The sequence below is a fragment of the Choloepus didactylus genome, assembly GCF_015220235.1.
Source record: "Choloepus didactylus isolate mChoDid1 chromosome 11 unlocalized genomic scaffold, mChoDid1.pri SUPER_11_unloc2, whole genome shotgun sequence".
In the NCBI taxonomy this organism is placed as follows: Eukaryota; Metazoa; Chordata; class Mammalia; order Pilosa; family Megalonychidae; genus Choloepus; species Choloepus didactylus.
The window spans coordinates 4,839,214-4,854,617 of NW_023637579.1; the positions used below are offsets into that span (position 1 = coordinate 4,839,214).

At 54.8% G+C, this 15,404-nt stretch overlaps 2 protein-coding genes across 3 annotated transcripts; both read left to right on the forward strand.

The window, feature by feature from the left end:
- The first annotated feature begins 191 nt into the window (after positions 1-191).
- On the forward strand, positions 192-5,981 carry MRPL55 (mitochondrial ribosomal protein L55). Of its 2 annotated transcripts, none has more exons than XM_037823324.1 (4): positions 192-383; positions 1,323-1,425; positions 3,052-3,253; positions 3,874-5,981. In XM_037823324.1, exons 2-4 carry the CDS (start codon positions 1,400-1,402, stop codon positions 4,021-4,023), a joined length of 378 nt encoding a protein of 125 aa, XP_037679252.1. In that variant the 5' UTR covers positions 192-383; positions 1,323-1,399; the 3' UTR covers positions 4,024-5,981. The 2 variants fall into 2 exon arrangements, with proteins under 2 accessions (XP_037679252.1, XP_037679251.1); XM_037823323.1 differs by having other exon boundaries at positions 198-383; positions 1,339-1,425.
- A 3,226-nt stretch (positions 5,982-9,207) lies between these two features.
- On the forward strand, positions 9,208-14,287 carry C11H1orf35 (chromosome 11 C1orf35 homolog). The gene is made up of 8 exons (XM_037823240.1): positions 9,208-9,466; positions 9,571-9,721; positions 9,893-9,938; positions 10,152-10,234; positions 10,498-10,570; positions 10,829-10,914; positions 13,466-13,600; positions 13,726-14,287. The coding sequence occupies exons 1-8, from the start codon at positions 9,373-9,375 to the stop codon at positions 13,847-13,849; spliced, it is 792 nt and encodes a 263-aa protein (XP_037679168.1). The 5' UTR covers positions 9,208-9,372; the 3' UTR covers positions 13,850-14,287.
- The last annotated feature ends 1,117 nt before the right edge of the window (positions 14,288-15,404 follow it).

The following is a 15,404-nucleotide window of genomic DNA, read 5'->3' on the forward strand; positions in this document are numbered from 1 at the left end:
CGCAGGGACGTCAACACCGCGCCGGCCCCGCCGCGCAGGGACGTCAACGCCAGCGCAGACCCCGCCCACGCCGCCTTCCAGCTCCGCCCCGGCCCGCAGGGACGTTTCCGCCAGCGCAGGCCCCGCCCACGCCGCCTCCCAGCTCCGCCCCACCCCACAGAGGCGTCAGCGCCATGCCGCCCGCACCAGACACGGCCCCGCCCCAAATGACGTCAGCGACGCGACGCCCGCGGGCGACGTCACGGCCGTCGCCGCTGGAGGACCTGTCACTACCCTTTCGTGGCTCTTTGGCTTAGTTCCTGCCCCGCCTTGGCCTGGTTCCCACGTGGCCCGCGGGGGTCGGGACTGCTGTCTCTCGAGGTCCCGCCCGGGACGACAGGCTGGTATGGGAAAGGTCCAGCCTTCTGCCCTCCCCGCCCCGGCGTGCAGGACGGGAAGCGGAGGTCTGAGGGGATTGCTGCCTCCGAAGCGTCTGAGCGAGAGCCTGCATCGGGTCGGCAGGTCCCCCGTCCGCTGCGCGGCCTCCGACGCCCCGTGCCTCTCCCGCGCGCCCCGGGCTGGGGCTGCCCGCTGGCTTTCCTTCTTTTGGGGGACCTGAGGGAGGGAGAGGGGTGGGCGTGACCCTGAAGTTACTGAACAGTTTTTATTTTACAGGCAACAGGGGCTTTTTTACTTCCCATTTCCTGTCGAGTTTGCACTCCTCTTTTCAGATATCCTTCCTTCATCAGAGATCGGGAATGGGAAAGAAAGCCGGCCCTTCTCGGCCATGAAATCTCCGTTTCCCGGAGTCTGAATATTGAAAGTTTTCCAGTATTCATTATTTGAAGCTCCTGGGTTTTCACCGAGATACCTCGGCACAGACTCTTCCCCTGTAAATCCAGGGCATTGTAAAAGTAGCCTTGAGCTTTCTGTAATTAAGCGTGGTAATCCTTACCTTCCTAAAATTTTGTGATAATTAAGTGATCATAGACAACATGGCATGAGGTTGTCTCCACCCTTTACACTGCATTCCTTCCTCAGGGCAGCTTCCTTGACGCCTTAACTCCCGTGTTCTAACCCATCAGAATCTGCCTGGACTCTGCCACAGACCTTCTGGGTTTGAGAGTGGGACCTGGGTTTTGCTTTTAAAACAAAACAAACTTTCACAGGTGATTTTAATGCTAGGTCAAAGTTAAGGAGCCTGAAGGGTTATAGGGAAAGACTGGAGAATGACCTGGTGATACCATGCTTATCAGAGGTGTATTGGGGTCTGCAGTTTCTTTACTTGGTGGGATCTAACAAGGATCAGTTTGATAGAAAAGCCTTCCTTTTTTGCTCTCTTGTTCCCTTGCCCGGGAGGTCACACACCCAAGGCCGGAGCTGGACTGCCTCCTGGTGCTACAGGGGCTCTAAAGGAAGGATGGCAGCACTGGGCAGCCTGTCTGGGTAAGCATGGACTTCCAGGCCCTTTGGGGTTACTGTTATGACATCATCCATTTGAATACTCACGTACCAGGTTTATGCTCCGCTGCCTTGGGGAAGCCTTCCCGAGCCACTGTATTCTTAGCTGGAAAATACAGAACAGTGATCACCTTGCCACATTGTCAAGGGAGAAACAGAAATGACTTGTGGGTACCTAGCACCAATAGATGGTGGGGTGGTTGTCAGCACCTTCCTAAATCAAAGCCTGCAGTCCAGCCAGGCACTATGGTCCGTGGAGAATGCTATGGACCCTCCTGCTATTCCCCCTGAATTACATGCCCATCCGCCCTTTCCTCTCACACACTGGCCTCCCTAAAATGAGAAATACAGGTGCCAGAATAAAACTTGGAGCACAGGGTCCTTGTTGTTTCTGTGGGACTTAGGCAAAGGAATGTAGTACCTAAAGCTATGGGTTGGTGTGAGGATGGGGAAGGCTTCTGGGTTTCAGTGCTGCCTGAAGGGATCTTGCCCTGGGAAAGGTTCTCACTGGAACTACTGGCAGTGGTTTGAAAGCATCCACTGTGAGTCTGCAAAGCTCAGCTCCAGCCCCTCTTCCAGGAAGCTTCTCCAAGTCCCCTGACCTACAAATTCTCTGGAGCTGCTCTCCTCTGGGCTCCCCAGCTCCAGGCACATAGAGATCCTAGCCTGACTGCTGGCTTTTGTGGCTCTGAAGCTCATGTATCGTTTAGCTGTCTCTGGGCTTCTCAAAGAGTGTGTTTCTCTTCTTTTTGAAGTCAGGGGCCAAATTCGTTTTGCCAAAATTTACTGAGTCCTGTACTAGGGGTCTGAGAGTCAGTGGTGAGTAAAAAGTAGTTCTTACCCCAGGATGTCACAGTCTCATGGGCCCAGTGCAGACATAGACCAAGGCAGTGTCAGCTGGATGATGCTTTCATGGGAAGCACAGCATGTGGTGAGAAACCCAAGGAAGTGAAAGGTGGAGTTCCAGGTGGAGGGCAGTGTGGGCTGTGGCCAGGAGGAAGGAGACAGCACTCTGTCTGGAAACTTGCAGGGTGCTTGGGCTGGCAGCCTTGTTGCAGGAGAGAATTGGAGTAGGATATGACAGAGACCTCGAAAGCTGTGTGGGCAGTCAGGAATCTGCCGGTTATCCTGAGAGCATCAGGAGCCCCTGGAGTGATTTCAGTGGACAGGATTTTGGAAATAAAATCCCGCTGCCCTGTGGAGTCCCGATCAGAGTGGCGTGGCAGTGGGAGGGACCTGGTGGGAGGCTGGTGGGATGGTCTGGGCTAGACACAGCTTGGGGTTGGAGTGAAGGGGTTTTGTTTCAGGCAGCCTGTGGCCAGGCCATTCCCACGTCCAGCATTGCCGGGGCAGGCCTCCCCCATGGTGGGTGCTTCGCTGTCTAGCCAGCACTTGAAGTTTATCCCTTCAGTGATACAAAGCCAATGTTGGGGGGAAAGCCCTACATATGCCAGGCTCTTTCTCACCCATTTCCCACGTAGTCCATCTGGTGACCAAGAATCCTAGGGCCTGTTTGCCCCAGATTCTGACTGGCTGGCTGGCTAGGGGCCACATTTGGTGCCTTTGACCCCAGCCTCGATCCACTGACTCATTGCCCACGTTTCCCTGCAGTCTGCTGAGGCAGAGTGTTTTGAGGAACGCGGCCCCCGCATGCCGCCACCTGCACACGTCCTCCTGGAAGGCCGACTGTAACAGAGCCGTACTCACACGGGTGCACCGGCAGGTCTACGCGCGCCTCTATCCCGTGCTCCTGGTCAAGCAGGACGGCTCGACCATCCACATCCGCTACAGGGAGCCGCGGCGGCTGCTGGCGGTAAGGCTCGGTCACCAGGCGCATTGAGCTCTTCCCCTTGGCTCCACCTGGGGCCAAGTGCCAAGTGAGCCAAGGAAAGAGGCAGGTGCAGGCGCAGCCACACTGGTGAGGCCCAAGAGGCCTCTTCCTCTGGCCTGGGCCCCAGGGGGTCTGTGGAGAGACGGGACCCCCAGAAACCGCTCTCCCTGGGAGGTCTTGGGCTGGTTGGCCATGGAGCACAATGGAGATGCCGCACGTAAGTGGGGAGAGAATGATTTAGTAGACGACAGTTATTGTTTGAGAAGTTCAGTTTAGATGCAGAGAGCGTATCCAAAAATCAGGTGGGATTTATGAATTTTGTACTTAAAATTAAATCAAATCCTGAGGAAACAAGCAGAAAAAAAAATATTTTTTAAGGAAGAATGCTTTGAAGGAAAAGAAAACCCAACAGAATATGTAAAAATCAAAGTACAGTACGATAGGAAAAACTAAGGTAAAACAAAGGCTTGAAAAGTGTCATGGCAGCAGGACTTTATAAATTTAACATCACCTGAGTCAGATTTTGGCATTTTTACCTGTCTCACACCCCCTTTCCTTGAGTGGCTCCGAAATGCACCCTAGCGTCTTACCTCCTCCTCTAGCTGCCCACGGACCTTGATGCCCTGTCCCCTGAAGAGAGGAAGGCTCGATTGCGGAAACGTGAGGCTAGGTTCCGAGAAACGAAGACGGAACCAGAGCTCAAGGACGACTTTGATGTAGAGCAGTACAAGCGATTTTGGAGCAAAAAGTAACTGCACCTTCGAACTGTCCCAGGAAGGGAGTTGTGAAGTGAAGATGAGGGGGAGGGTGTTCTCCCGCAGCAGTGTCTGATTTTAAAATTACAAGTTAAAAGCCCCTTTGGTGTTGTCTCGTCCTGTTCTCTCTTGCTTTCATGCTGACTGAGGTGCATGCCGTTTCTGAAAATCACCCTTTCTGAAAAGTACCATGTTAGGCCCCATCTGGCACTGCCCCTGGAACCTGCGGTCTAACACCAGCAGTGGGAAGGCACAGAGCCCCAACGAGGGCTCCTGGTGACCCAGAGCCATCCTGGAGAGTGTTGCACTAGTTGACCTGCTGTCATGCAAATGAGGCCCAAAGTGGGCAACAGCCGGCCTGGGGCCACCCCAGAAATCAGAGTAGATGCAGGACTCATATGGGTCTGGTACTCTTCCTGCTTCAGAGCATCCTGCCAGGCTCCTGGCCATACCCCTCCCACCCCAAATCGGGCCTCCACACCCCCAGGAGCATCAGGGTTTTGCCACTTCCCTGACAGAGCAGAGTGGCCAGGAGTGGGTGGCAAGAGTGGGATGTTCTGGAACCCAGGGACAGGCTCATGATGGTTGGCCCTCATCTGGAGCTGCCCCTGTGCCTCCCTGCAGCACCTCAGCTCCCCCAGGGGCTCCGCCTGGGCAGGGAAGGCCTTGCCACCCTTGCTCGCCGTGCCCACCAGGACCATTCGTCCCACTCAGCCCACTTGGCTGGTTCTTCCTCCCCTCTGCCTCTGTTCTGGGCTGCTTTCCTGCCACCCCCACCGGGCAGGCAAGCCCTCAGTCCTCCTTGGAATGCCCCCAGCCCCCACTGCCCTCACTGCATCTGTCCCATCACTGCCCTGCCTGCCGAGAGCTACCACTCCAGCGACTTCCTTTTCCTGCGTCGGCAGTGTCCCTTTTCTCCAGGACCATTCCTGTCAGAAAGCCTCCCTGCACGAACCCCCACTTGTCTCCTAACTGCTACCCGATGCTCTCTTCACCTCCACAGCCAAACTCCCCAAAGAGTTGTCTACTACACCCATGGCCCCCACTTGCTTTCCTCACTCTCTCTTAAACTCAGCTCCTTTTGGACTTCCAACCCCACCTCACCACCCTGTTCTTGTGAAGGTCAGCCAGGGCCCTCCACACAGCCCAATGCGTAGTCAGTGCCAGCGCTGACCGTCCTCTGCTCCGGGCCCTCCAGACACTACACTCACCCCAGTCACCTTGCCCAGTATCCCAGTGCCGTCTGTGCCAGCAGCTCCTCAGAGGGTACTTCCAGCCAGAACCCTGCCCTGGCCAGACTGTGGCTGGCCTCCCCAGCACCTTGTCCCAGGTGGTCATGGGCACTTTGGGTACACCATGTTTAAAACCAGCCCGATGAACCCCCACAAGCCCGCTCCTTCTGCTGAGTTCCCCATCTTCGGACCCAGCTGCCCCATCCTTGCTGCCGCTCCAGCCAAACGCCTGGGTGGCATCCTCGACTCCTGTCCCCCAGCCATATACTAAGAAGCCAAGCTGATGGTCACACCCAGCATCAAGTCCATGACCAAATATTGCAGCTCTGCCTTCAGAACACACCCTAAATCCCAGCAAGCTGCCGCAGCAGCCTCCCACCTGGGCCCCCTGCTTCCACCCAGTGCTTTCCGTAGACTGTCCACACCTGCCAGCTGTCAGCCTGTGTCCCTCTGTTCCGTCCTCCTCAGAGGGGAGGCAGAAGTCCCCGCTGTGACCCTTATGTCCTGCATGATCGCCCTGCAACCCTAGCCTCTGAGTGTGACGCTCTTCCCGCGACACGCCTGTCCTCCCGCCTGAACAAGGAGAGGGTGGGGGGCGCTGTGCCAGTTTGAATATATTGTGTCCCCCAAACGCCATTATCTTTGATGTAACCTTGTGTGGGCAGATGTATCAGTGTTGATTAGATTGTAATTCTTTGAGTGTTTCCATGGAGATGTGCCCCACCCAACTGTGGGTGATGACTCTGATTGGATAATTCCCATGGAGGTGTTGGCCTGCCCATTTAGAGTGGGGTTGAATTAAATTACTGGAGCACTATATAAGATCAGACACAAGGATCAAGCTAGTACAGCCAAGAGGGACACTTTGAAGAATGCACAGAAGCTGAGAGAGTAGCTGCAAATGAAAGTTTGAAGACGGCCGTTGAAAGCAGACTCTTGCTCCGGAGAAGCTGGGAGAGGACAAACACCCCAAGAGCAACCAAGAGTGACAGTTTTGAGGAACCGCAGCCTAGAGAGGAATGTCCTGGGAGAAAGCCATTTTGAAACTAGAACTTTGGAGCAAACACCAGCCACGAGCTTTCCCAGCTAACAGATTTTCCGGATACCATTGGCCATTCTCCAGTGACGGTACCCTCTGTTGATGGACACTTTATGGCCTTAAGACTGTAACCGTGTAACCAAATAAACCCCCATTTATAAAAGCCAATCCATTTCCGGTGTTTTGCATTCCGGCAGCATTAGCAAACTAGAACAGGTGCCGAGGCTGCAAATGTGGGCCTTGAGTACATTCAGACATTCAGACTCACTGGAATCAATGGCACACCTGCTATTTTATTAACATTGTTATTGAATAGTGGTTTAGTTTTCTTAGCTGCTCAAGCAGATACTATGCAATCATTCAGTGTAAACAATGGGAATTTATTTGCTCAGGATTTTGAGGCTAAGAGAAAGTCCAAATCAAGCCATTGCCAAGGCGATGCTTTCTTCCTGAAGACTGGTATTCTGGAGCTGGCTGCTGGCACTCCATCATCCTCAACTCCTCTTGTCACATGAAATGCATATGGCAGCCACGCCTGGCTTGTCTCTTCTGTATTCCGTTGACCTTCAACTTCTTTCTTCCTGTGGCTTTCTCTCTGTCAGTCCGAATTTCACTCTGCTTGTCAAGGACGCCAGTAATGAGTCACACCCTAACTGAAGTAGCCTCATCAAAAGGTCTTACAATGGGATCACACCCACAGGAATGGATTAAGCTTAGAGCTGGATTTTCTGGGGTACCCGTCTCCAAACTAACGGAAATAGTGTAGAGAACAGTGCACAAATCCTGAGAGAATAGCTTGATTAATTTTCCACAAAGTGAACACAACCAGTACATGAAACAGCACTCCAGAATCCCCCTCCCACCTTCTCCCTGTCCCTACGACCCCAGCGTCCCCAGTGTTCTGACATCTGGCAGCCCAGGTTAGTCGGCAGTTTCAGAAGAATGAGACAAGACCCACATGTGCTTCAGAAAGGTCACCTGAGAGGAGGGGGTGTTTGGGGACCATGTAAGAGGCAGTGGCAAGAGGATGAGGCAGGGGAGAGGAGAGAAAAGGGAGATAGGTCAATTCCAGGGTTTCTATCCCAGCACCTCGTGGACAGTGGGGACACTTCTGAGTCGGGGAGCCCTGGAGAAGGAGCAAATCTGTGTTTTTGAACATGGCTATATTGAAGATGGAGAGGTTCCTAAGCAGGTGGAGAGGCAGGTCTGCAGTTGCAGGGACATTGATGCCACCAGAGTGGACAGAGTCCGAGGGACAGTGGACATTTTGGGAGACCAGCCTATGGACGGAGTTTGCATTCTCTGGGCCACACGTAAGGCAACTAAGGCCTAGAGATGACTTAGCAGTAGTACACGGCACAATGGGAGGCAAACGCAGTTACTTCTAACACCCGCTGTATCAATCTGGGGAACCCCTAAATTAAAAGGCAAGTGAGGGAGTCTGAGACAGTGGGGTCAGAGAAGTAGGACAAGAGCTCGATGGCTTCAGAGGGGCTGCTGCGACCAGTGCAAAAGCCTGTTCTAACTTTTCTCCCTGACCCTCCCCTCCCCCACCAGCCTTGCCTTTTTCTGATTGTGGCCTGTGATGTTACCCAGTTGCAAAACTGAGCCATAAGTCTCCTGCTGAAATGAATCGCTGACGTAACGGCAGATGGACTCACTGAGAAATGAGCACGCAGCTCTTGAGGTGTGCAAATGTTTAACGACTGGCTGGGCAGGGGTATAGAATGTATGTATGTGGGTACATAGTGTTTTATCAGTTGACTGATAGGAAGGATGTGTAACACAATTTACAAGTAATTAAATAGACCATGTTCTTTATTGTAACTTCCATAGCCAAGTGATTCTCAGAGAATTTTTGTTGATTTTTGCCGACCTGTGGGTTCAGTTCAACCCAGATTTGGCAAATGGAGTGACATCCCAATCCACTAACTAAATTTATGCTCATTAAATCTAGTATGTACTCTGCTGTTCAGTTACAGTGATAAATAGAAAAAAAATTATCCATGAAGTATTTTTAAAAGATTAACATGTTCTGCAGATATTGAATCATCATGTGACTGTCACGACCAATGATTTAAACAGCCTAATGAAGATCATAGGGACATTTCGACCAATTCCATAGTTACTCCATTTTCTTTCCAGCATTTCCCAGAATTTGTTCCCAGAACAAAATGCAATTTTGATTATTTTTATTTATGGATGTTATTTTAAAATAATTTGTTTATTTATTAAAGCCACAATAATTTAAGCAATATGTTGAAAACACACCCACTGTGTCCGACACCAGTTTTTTTAATACATTTTTTATTGTGAAATTTAACATATATACAGAACATTGATAAGTTTCAAAGTACTATTTAACAAGTAGCAAATTTCAAAGAACGTTAGGGATTACAGTTGCACCATTTCAGTTATTTCCCTATTGTGCAATTTATACAGAAAAGTAATCTTTCAAAATACAATTTAAGGAGTATTATAGAGCAAATTTCAAAAATGTTACGGGTTACAGTCCCATAATTTCAGTTCTTTCCTTATTGTGAAATATAAGATATACACAGAAAGGTGACGACTTTCGAAGTGACAGCAGTTCCTTGAAAGCGAAAAACAAGGGCCGGGCTCCCGAGCTGGCTGGGGCGAGTCCGGGGCGTGTTCTTGCGGTGGGAGCCGCCCGGTCCTCGGGTTTAGGCTCGGCGTTCTCCCGGTGACAGCTCGCTGTCCACACCTGCCTTTCCCTCGGGCGGCGCTCACCCCGCCGCCCCTCTCTGCCTCGCGATCTCACTGCCCCCTCGTCGCTTTGAGCACTAAACTGCAGGGCGAGCTGCCAGCACTTCCGGCCCTCGCGAGTCTCCGCGTCTACTCCAGGCGCCCCCGCCCACCGGGGCGGAGCAGTGCGCAGGCGCGCGTCACGAGGCGGCGCCGTGCGCGGCGGTGACGTCACTGCGCGCGCCGAGGAGTGTTCCGGGGCGGACGGCTGAGCGCGGCTGGCGGCGCCCCCCGTTCCCCGACCTCCGCGTCTGGCCCCGAGCGCGGACCACCCGGTGCCTTCCGTCCTCAGCCGCCGCGGCCAGCATCATGTTCGGCTCCAACCGCGGCGGCGTCCGCGGCGGCCAGGACCAGTTCAACTGGGAGGACGTGAAGACCGACAAGCAGAGGGAGAACTACCTGGGTGGGCGCTTGCCCCCGGCGGGGCGGGCCGCGGGGGAGGCCGGACGGGCCCCGTCGGCGGGGAGGGCTTCTCGAGGAACACCCGCTCCCCCCTCGTCCCCGCAGGCAACTCGCTGATGGCCCCGGTGGGCCGATGGCAGAAGGGCCGCGACCTCACCTGGTACGCCAAGGATCGGGTGGGCAGCGGGGGGCTGAGCCGTGAGGAGGAGCTGGCCGCGGTGAGGCAGGCGGAGCAGGAGGCCCTCATGGCGGCTCTGTGAGTGACCGGGGGTGCGGGCGCAGGGACCCCTCCCCACTTCTGAGCCCTTTTCTCCCGTGGTACCCAGGGACTCCCAGGGGGCTGGGGAGGACCCGGTTCTGAGCAGCAGGGCCCTTTCCCTGCCCGGGGCCAGCCGCTTCCTGAAGCTTGCGCTTGGGCCCCTTGCAGAGGTTACAAGAACGTGAAGAAGCAGCCCACAGGACTGAGCAAGGAGGTGAGGAGGCAGGGCGACCCGGGGCCCAGGGGAGGTGTTGGGGGCAAGGATTGGAGGCTTCAAGGGGTTGACAGTGTGTGTTGGTTCTGGAGGGGGTGCTCAGCGACTCCTTTGGCCTGAGCTTGATAGGGCAGGCCTGGCCAGGACTCTGATGGTGGGTGGAAGGCTAAGGAGGGGCCTGCTCTGAGGACCTCTCCTTCCTTTTCCCCACAGGACTTTGCCGAGGTCTGTAAGCGGGAAGGCACTGACCATGAGGACAAGGGTGTAGACCGGCTCCTGGGGCTGGGGAGCTCTAGGTGCGGGGGCAGGGATGGTGGCAAAGGTGCTCAGGGTGCTCCAGGGGTTGGGCGGGGCAGGGAGCAACCAGGGCTGGAATCTGCCGATGAAGCTCCTGACAAAGGTGTCAAGGCTCAGCTGACCCCAGAGAAAAATGGCTCCATGGCATGGCTGGTTGCATCCCCAGCACAGTCTCACCCCTTGCGAGGGCATCCTGGGCTGGGGCGTGCAGGGCGTGGCCTTCCTACTGTGGCACACATTCGGACCATGTATGTCCCCACAGTGGCTCTGCAGGCCGTGTGGTACTGTCCCGAGAAGACAAGGAGGCTGCCAAGCTGGGGCTTTCGGTGTTCACGGTAAAGCATGCCCCACCTACCCACCTGCCCCCAAAGCACACCAGGATCCAAAGCAGGGCATTGAGGGGGTTCCGGGGTCCTCACATCGTAGGCCTGAGGGCTGTCCGCTCTGGGGAGCCTTCCAGCTGTGTGACCTGGGAAATCTGGGACTTGGACTCCCTGCCTCTCTGAGCCTCAGACTGTCCTGGAAGCACCTCGGGGCTGCCCGGGCCTGCTTCCTGCATCTGCACTTAGAGTGGCTTTGGCTTCCCTTGGTAGCATCACCGTGTGGAGAGCAGTATGGCAGGGGCCGCCCCAGCCACCGCCAGAAAGAAGCCGCGTCCTGAGGAGAAGACGGAGCTGTGGTAAGGGACCTCTTGGCTTGCACAGAGCTTCACAGGGAGTACGTGATGCATCTGTTGCAATTGTTGGTCTAAAGCCTTTTTTTTTTTCTTAACATTGTTTATCATGAAATGTAACATCTATGCAGAAAAGTGATAGCTTTCAAAGTACAATTTAACAAGTAGCTATGGAGCAATTTCAAAGAATGTTATGGGTTACAGTTCCACTATTTTAGTTACTTCCTTCTACCTGTTCTAATCCATTAGAGACTAAGAGATATCTGTATAATGTTTCATTAGTCATAATCATTTGTTAATCCTGTCTTCCGTTACATTTCCTCCCTCACACTTGATCATTCTCTCAAGGATATTTTGGCAGTGACCATTCTAACTTTTTCATGTTGAAAAAGGGGCATTGACGTTATGGGTTAGGGGATGCAACTAGTTGATGTTCTTAGGGACATTGGTTACCTCTGGTTTCAGGGCTTACTGGCATAGGAACAAACTGAAGGTTTTAAGTTTCTGAAGAATAAACTTAGTGAGTGAAACTTTTAGGGAGTCTCAGATAGGGCCCTGGGTATTCTTTAGGGTTTTCAGGAATACCATTGGTTGGGGCATGACATATCATGGTGATTCGCAATATCTAGGTGAAGCTTGCATAAGAGTAACCTCCAGGACAGCCTCTTGACTGTTTGAAATCTCTTAGCCTCTGAAAGCTTATTGTGTTACTTTTCTTTTCCCCCTTTTGGTCAGGAAGGCTTTCTCAGTCCCACGATGCCAGGTCCAAGCTCATCCCCAGGAGTCATGTCCCATGTAGGGGGGAGGGCAGCAAGTTTATTTGCAGGTTTGGGCTTAGAGAGAGAGGCCACATCTTCAAGCTCATAACTTCTTAAGATAGAGTTTGAAGAATTTCCCTAACTGGGACAAGGCCACTTTGGGCCACACCCTGAGGCCCCTGGGCAGAAAAATTTGGAGAAACACAGAATTCAGGTTTCCTGTACACTGGCTGCTCTGAGGGCTGAGCTAGGCCAGCTGCTTGCCCATAGCCAGTGTTGAGGGTGTGCGGGGGTCAGTGTCAGCTGTGTCCCGGCTTGAGGGCGCACTCCCTCTTCTTGTTTTCCTTGTGGTTTAGTTTCTTGGCTGCTCAAGCAAATACCATGTAATGAGTTTGCTTAAGGGATGTGAATTTCTTGGCTCATGGTTTCGAGGCTAGGAGAAGTCCAGAATCAAGACCTCATCAAGGCAATTTTTCTTTCTGAATACTGTGGTGGTCCAGGGCTTGCTGCTGGGGATCCTTGTCCTTAGCTTGTCCCATGGCAAGGCCCACGGTGGCCTCTCCTGGCCTCTTCCTTTTCTCTTGGTTCCGTGGACCTTTAGCTTCTTGCTTCCTGGGGCTGTCTGTCTACAAGAGAATTTTGTTCTCCTATAAAGTTCTCCAGCGCTACGATTAAGACCCATCCTGATTGAGGTGCCCACACCTTAACTGAAGTAGCTTCATTAAAAAGTCCTACTGACAATAGGTTCACACCCACAGGAATGGGTCACATTTAAGAACATGTTTTCCTGGGGTACACACAACTCCAAAGCACCTCCCCTTGTTTCCCATTTACTTTAGAGTTTGTCGCCTCGGGGAACCTCCAGGTCATGCTTAGTGTGAGGCGGTCCTGATGCTAATGCAGGGTGGTCCCAGGACTGCCCTGCAGCTCCCAGTGGGCCCGGTGGCCGCCACAGAGGTGCTGAGGCCCATGAGGCTGGGCAGGTGGGGAGAGCTGTCCACAGGGAGGCCATCTGAGCCAAGCCTTAAGGGAGAGGCAGACAGGAGGGCACAGCCTCAGGAGGATGCGTGATGGAGCACCGAGGCAGGAAAGGGCCCCCAAGCCCAGCAGGGAGTTGTGTGTGGTGGCAGGATGCTTACAGTCCACAGATGGGGCAGTGGAAGGCCTGGTGGGTGGTGACCCTCGGGTCTGCTGGAGATACTGGATATATGCATGGGGCGGTCAGGGCAGACGGGCGCACAGACAGGCATCAAGTGGCCGTGCGGGCAGCTTAGAGGCTGGGTTCCCAGCGGAGACCTTAGGCAGCTTATCAGGGCCGTGGGAGAGGAAGTCTGGGTCTGGACACTGACACTGGGAAGTGGGTCCCCGCAGCTGAGGTGGGTGGCCCAGTGGATCTCAGAGTGTGCAGAGCAGGCCCGGGAAGCCCAGGGACTCGCTTTGTGGGGAGGTGGTGGGAAGGCGCTCGGAGCAGCAGGGGGCTGCAGGGCCATGGGGTTGTCCTGCTTGGCGCCACCCTTCACAGCTCTCTCTGCACTGCCCACCCTAGCAGCCGTGGCCCCCAGATGGCTGTCAGTGCTTGAGATGCAGCCAGTGCAACCGAGGAAGCAAATGGTTCTTCTTATTTCACTTAGTGGAAGTGGCCACATATGGTCCCCACACCCTTCTCCCTCGGGAGACTCCCAACCTGGTGAGAGCCCAGGCCTGGCCCAGCTCCTGGGCTCACCGGCCTGTCTCCCTTCCTGCTGATGAAGGCCAGGGCTGCGGGCTCAGGCATTCCTTGTATTTATTCCCCCTTGCAGTGCTGAAAGCCACAAGAAAAGCAAGAAAGAGAAGAAGAAGAAGAAAAAGAAGAAACACAAGAAAGAGAAGAAGAAGAAAGAAAAGCACCACAGGAAGGAGGCTGCTGGCTCCTCCCTGTCCCCATCTCCTGCTAGGTAGGCCCGGCCAGCTGGTGGAAGTCAGAGCCAGCAGCAGCTCTGCCCGTAGGGAAGGGGTTCGAGGGCTGGGGGGTCGTGGGCCGGGGATGCTCCATCGCACATCAGCCCAGGGACCCCCGCAGGCCCGGCCGGCAGGACTGCAGCTCCTCAGCCAGCGACCGCGCCTCCCCTTGCTGCAGGAAGAGGAAGTGGGGAGACAGTGGCGACAGCGGGCGGAGGCGACATGACTCGGACTCCAACCCTTGAGATGGGGCCCCGGCTATGCTGACCCCACCGAGCTGGGACGCCAGGGCCAGCCTTGGGCCGGCTTGCCCCTCAGTGTGGGCCGGGGTTCCCAGGGTCTCTGGCTGAGCCTTCCCACCCCGCTCCCACTCTCGGACTGACCCTGGGCCTTGGCCCCCATCCTGGCCCTGGCAGTGCTGGGCCAAGCAGGCGAGGCAGCCTGCTTTGTTGGGACCCCACCAAGCCCCCGGGAAGGTGCTGCTGAGGTACTGGGGCTGCACTAGACATGGCTGTGGGTCTGGGTCCTGGGGCTGCCAGTGTGTCCCCCCTGCCCTCTGTGCGGCCCCCAGGCCTCCAGAGAACCTGCCACAGCCAAGCGTGACTGCTTCTATTTTCTTCTTATCGCCCACTCTTTGTAAGTAAATAAATGTATTTTAAAAGGGAGACACACGTCATCATGGTATCACATGACAGCAACCCTGTGAAAATGGCATGTTCCTGTGTTGTCGCTTACTGTCGTTGCCTGCTGAAGGCCCATCCTGAGACGCCCTAAAGGGAGATGAGCAGTTTAGGGTCAGAGTGACGCCAAGCAGACACTGTCCTTCCCGTCACTAGAGGAGACAGTCTCCAGCCTCTGGTCTGTGGTGCCAGCTGCCCCCTGCCCTGCGCCATGTACCCTTGGGTGGGGGAGACGGGGGAGGCTGAATTCGCTGTCACTTCCCATGCAGGTCTGGGCAGCCCCTGACCCCTCGGGCTTTGAGCCCACGTATGAAATGCAGGGTTAGGCCCTCACTGTTGACTGAGTGTCTTGGGGGAACTTCGTATAAACATGGGGCCCTGATAAACTGTCCCCTTGTGAATGAGCGGGCACCTAGGGGCTCTCAGTGGCCCAGGGACACAGCACCACCACCTCAGAGGTCCCATGCAGCTTGGAATGGGCCTCAGGGCCAGGAAGAGAAGGCAGATCGCCAAGAGTTGAGGAACACCTACTCCACACCAGGCACCACAAGGATCTGGGCTGACTTTTCTTGGGACACGGGAGGTGGATGGTGGCGCTAGGGGGTCTGGGGGGCCCCCGCCTGCTCCCAGCATGGTGCACTGCCTGTCCACCCGAGCCCTCCCCAGTCAGCCTGTTCATCTGCCGGTACCTGAGGTCCTGGCTCATCAAGCACCAGGGGCTTTGCTCTCTGCGGCTGCACCTGTCGCAGGGACCATTGCTCTCTGCACCCCCTGGCCCAGGTGGGCTGAGGGTGCCCTGGCAGCCCTTGACCTCAGCACCCAGGGACCCTGCACTCACACAGCAGCCCACCCAGCCGGGGGTGGCCCTGTCCCTGTTGGGAGGGTGGGGTTTGGAAGGCGTGTGGCCCAGGCCGTGTGTGGGCATCAGCAGCCCTTCTCCCTAGGAGAGTATCAGAACTCTTTCACAAGTGCATTGGTAGAAAAACAAGTACAATCCAAGCTGGATTCATTGTTGTGTACCATACACTAACTCTGCTTCTGATTTTAAAAGAAATACAGAAACCTTTCCGGAGACCCCATAAGATCATGTGTGCTCAATGGTGAGTGTCACATCACTCTG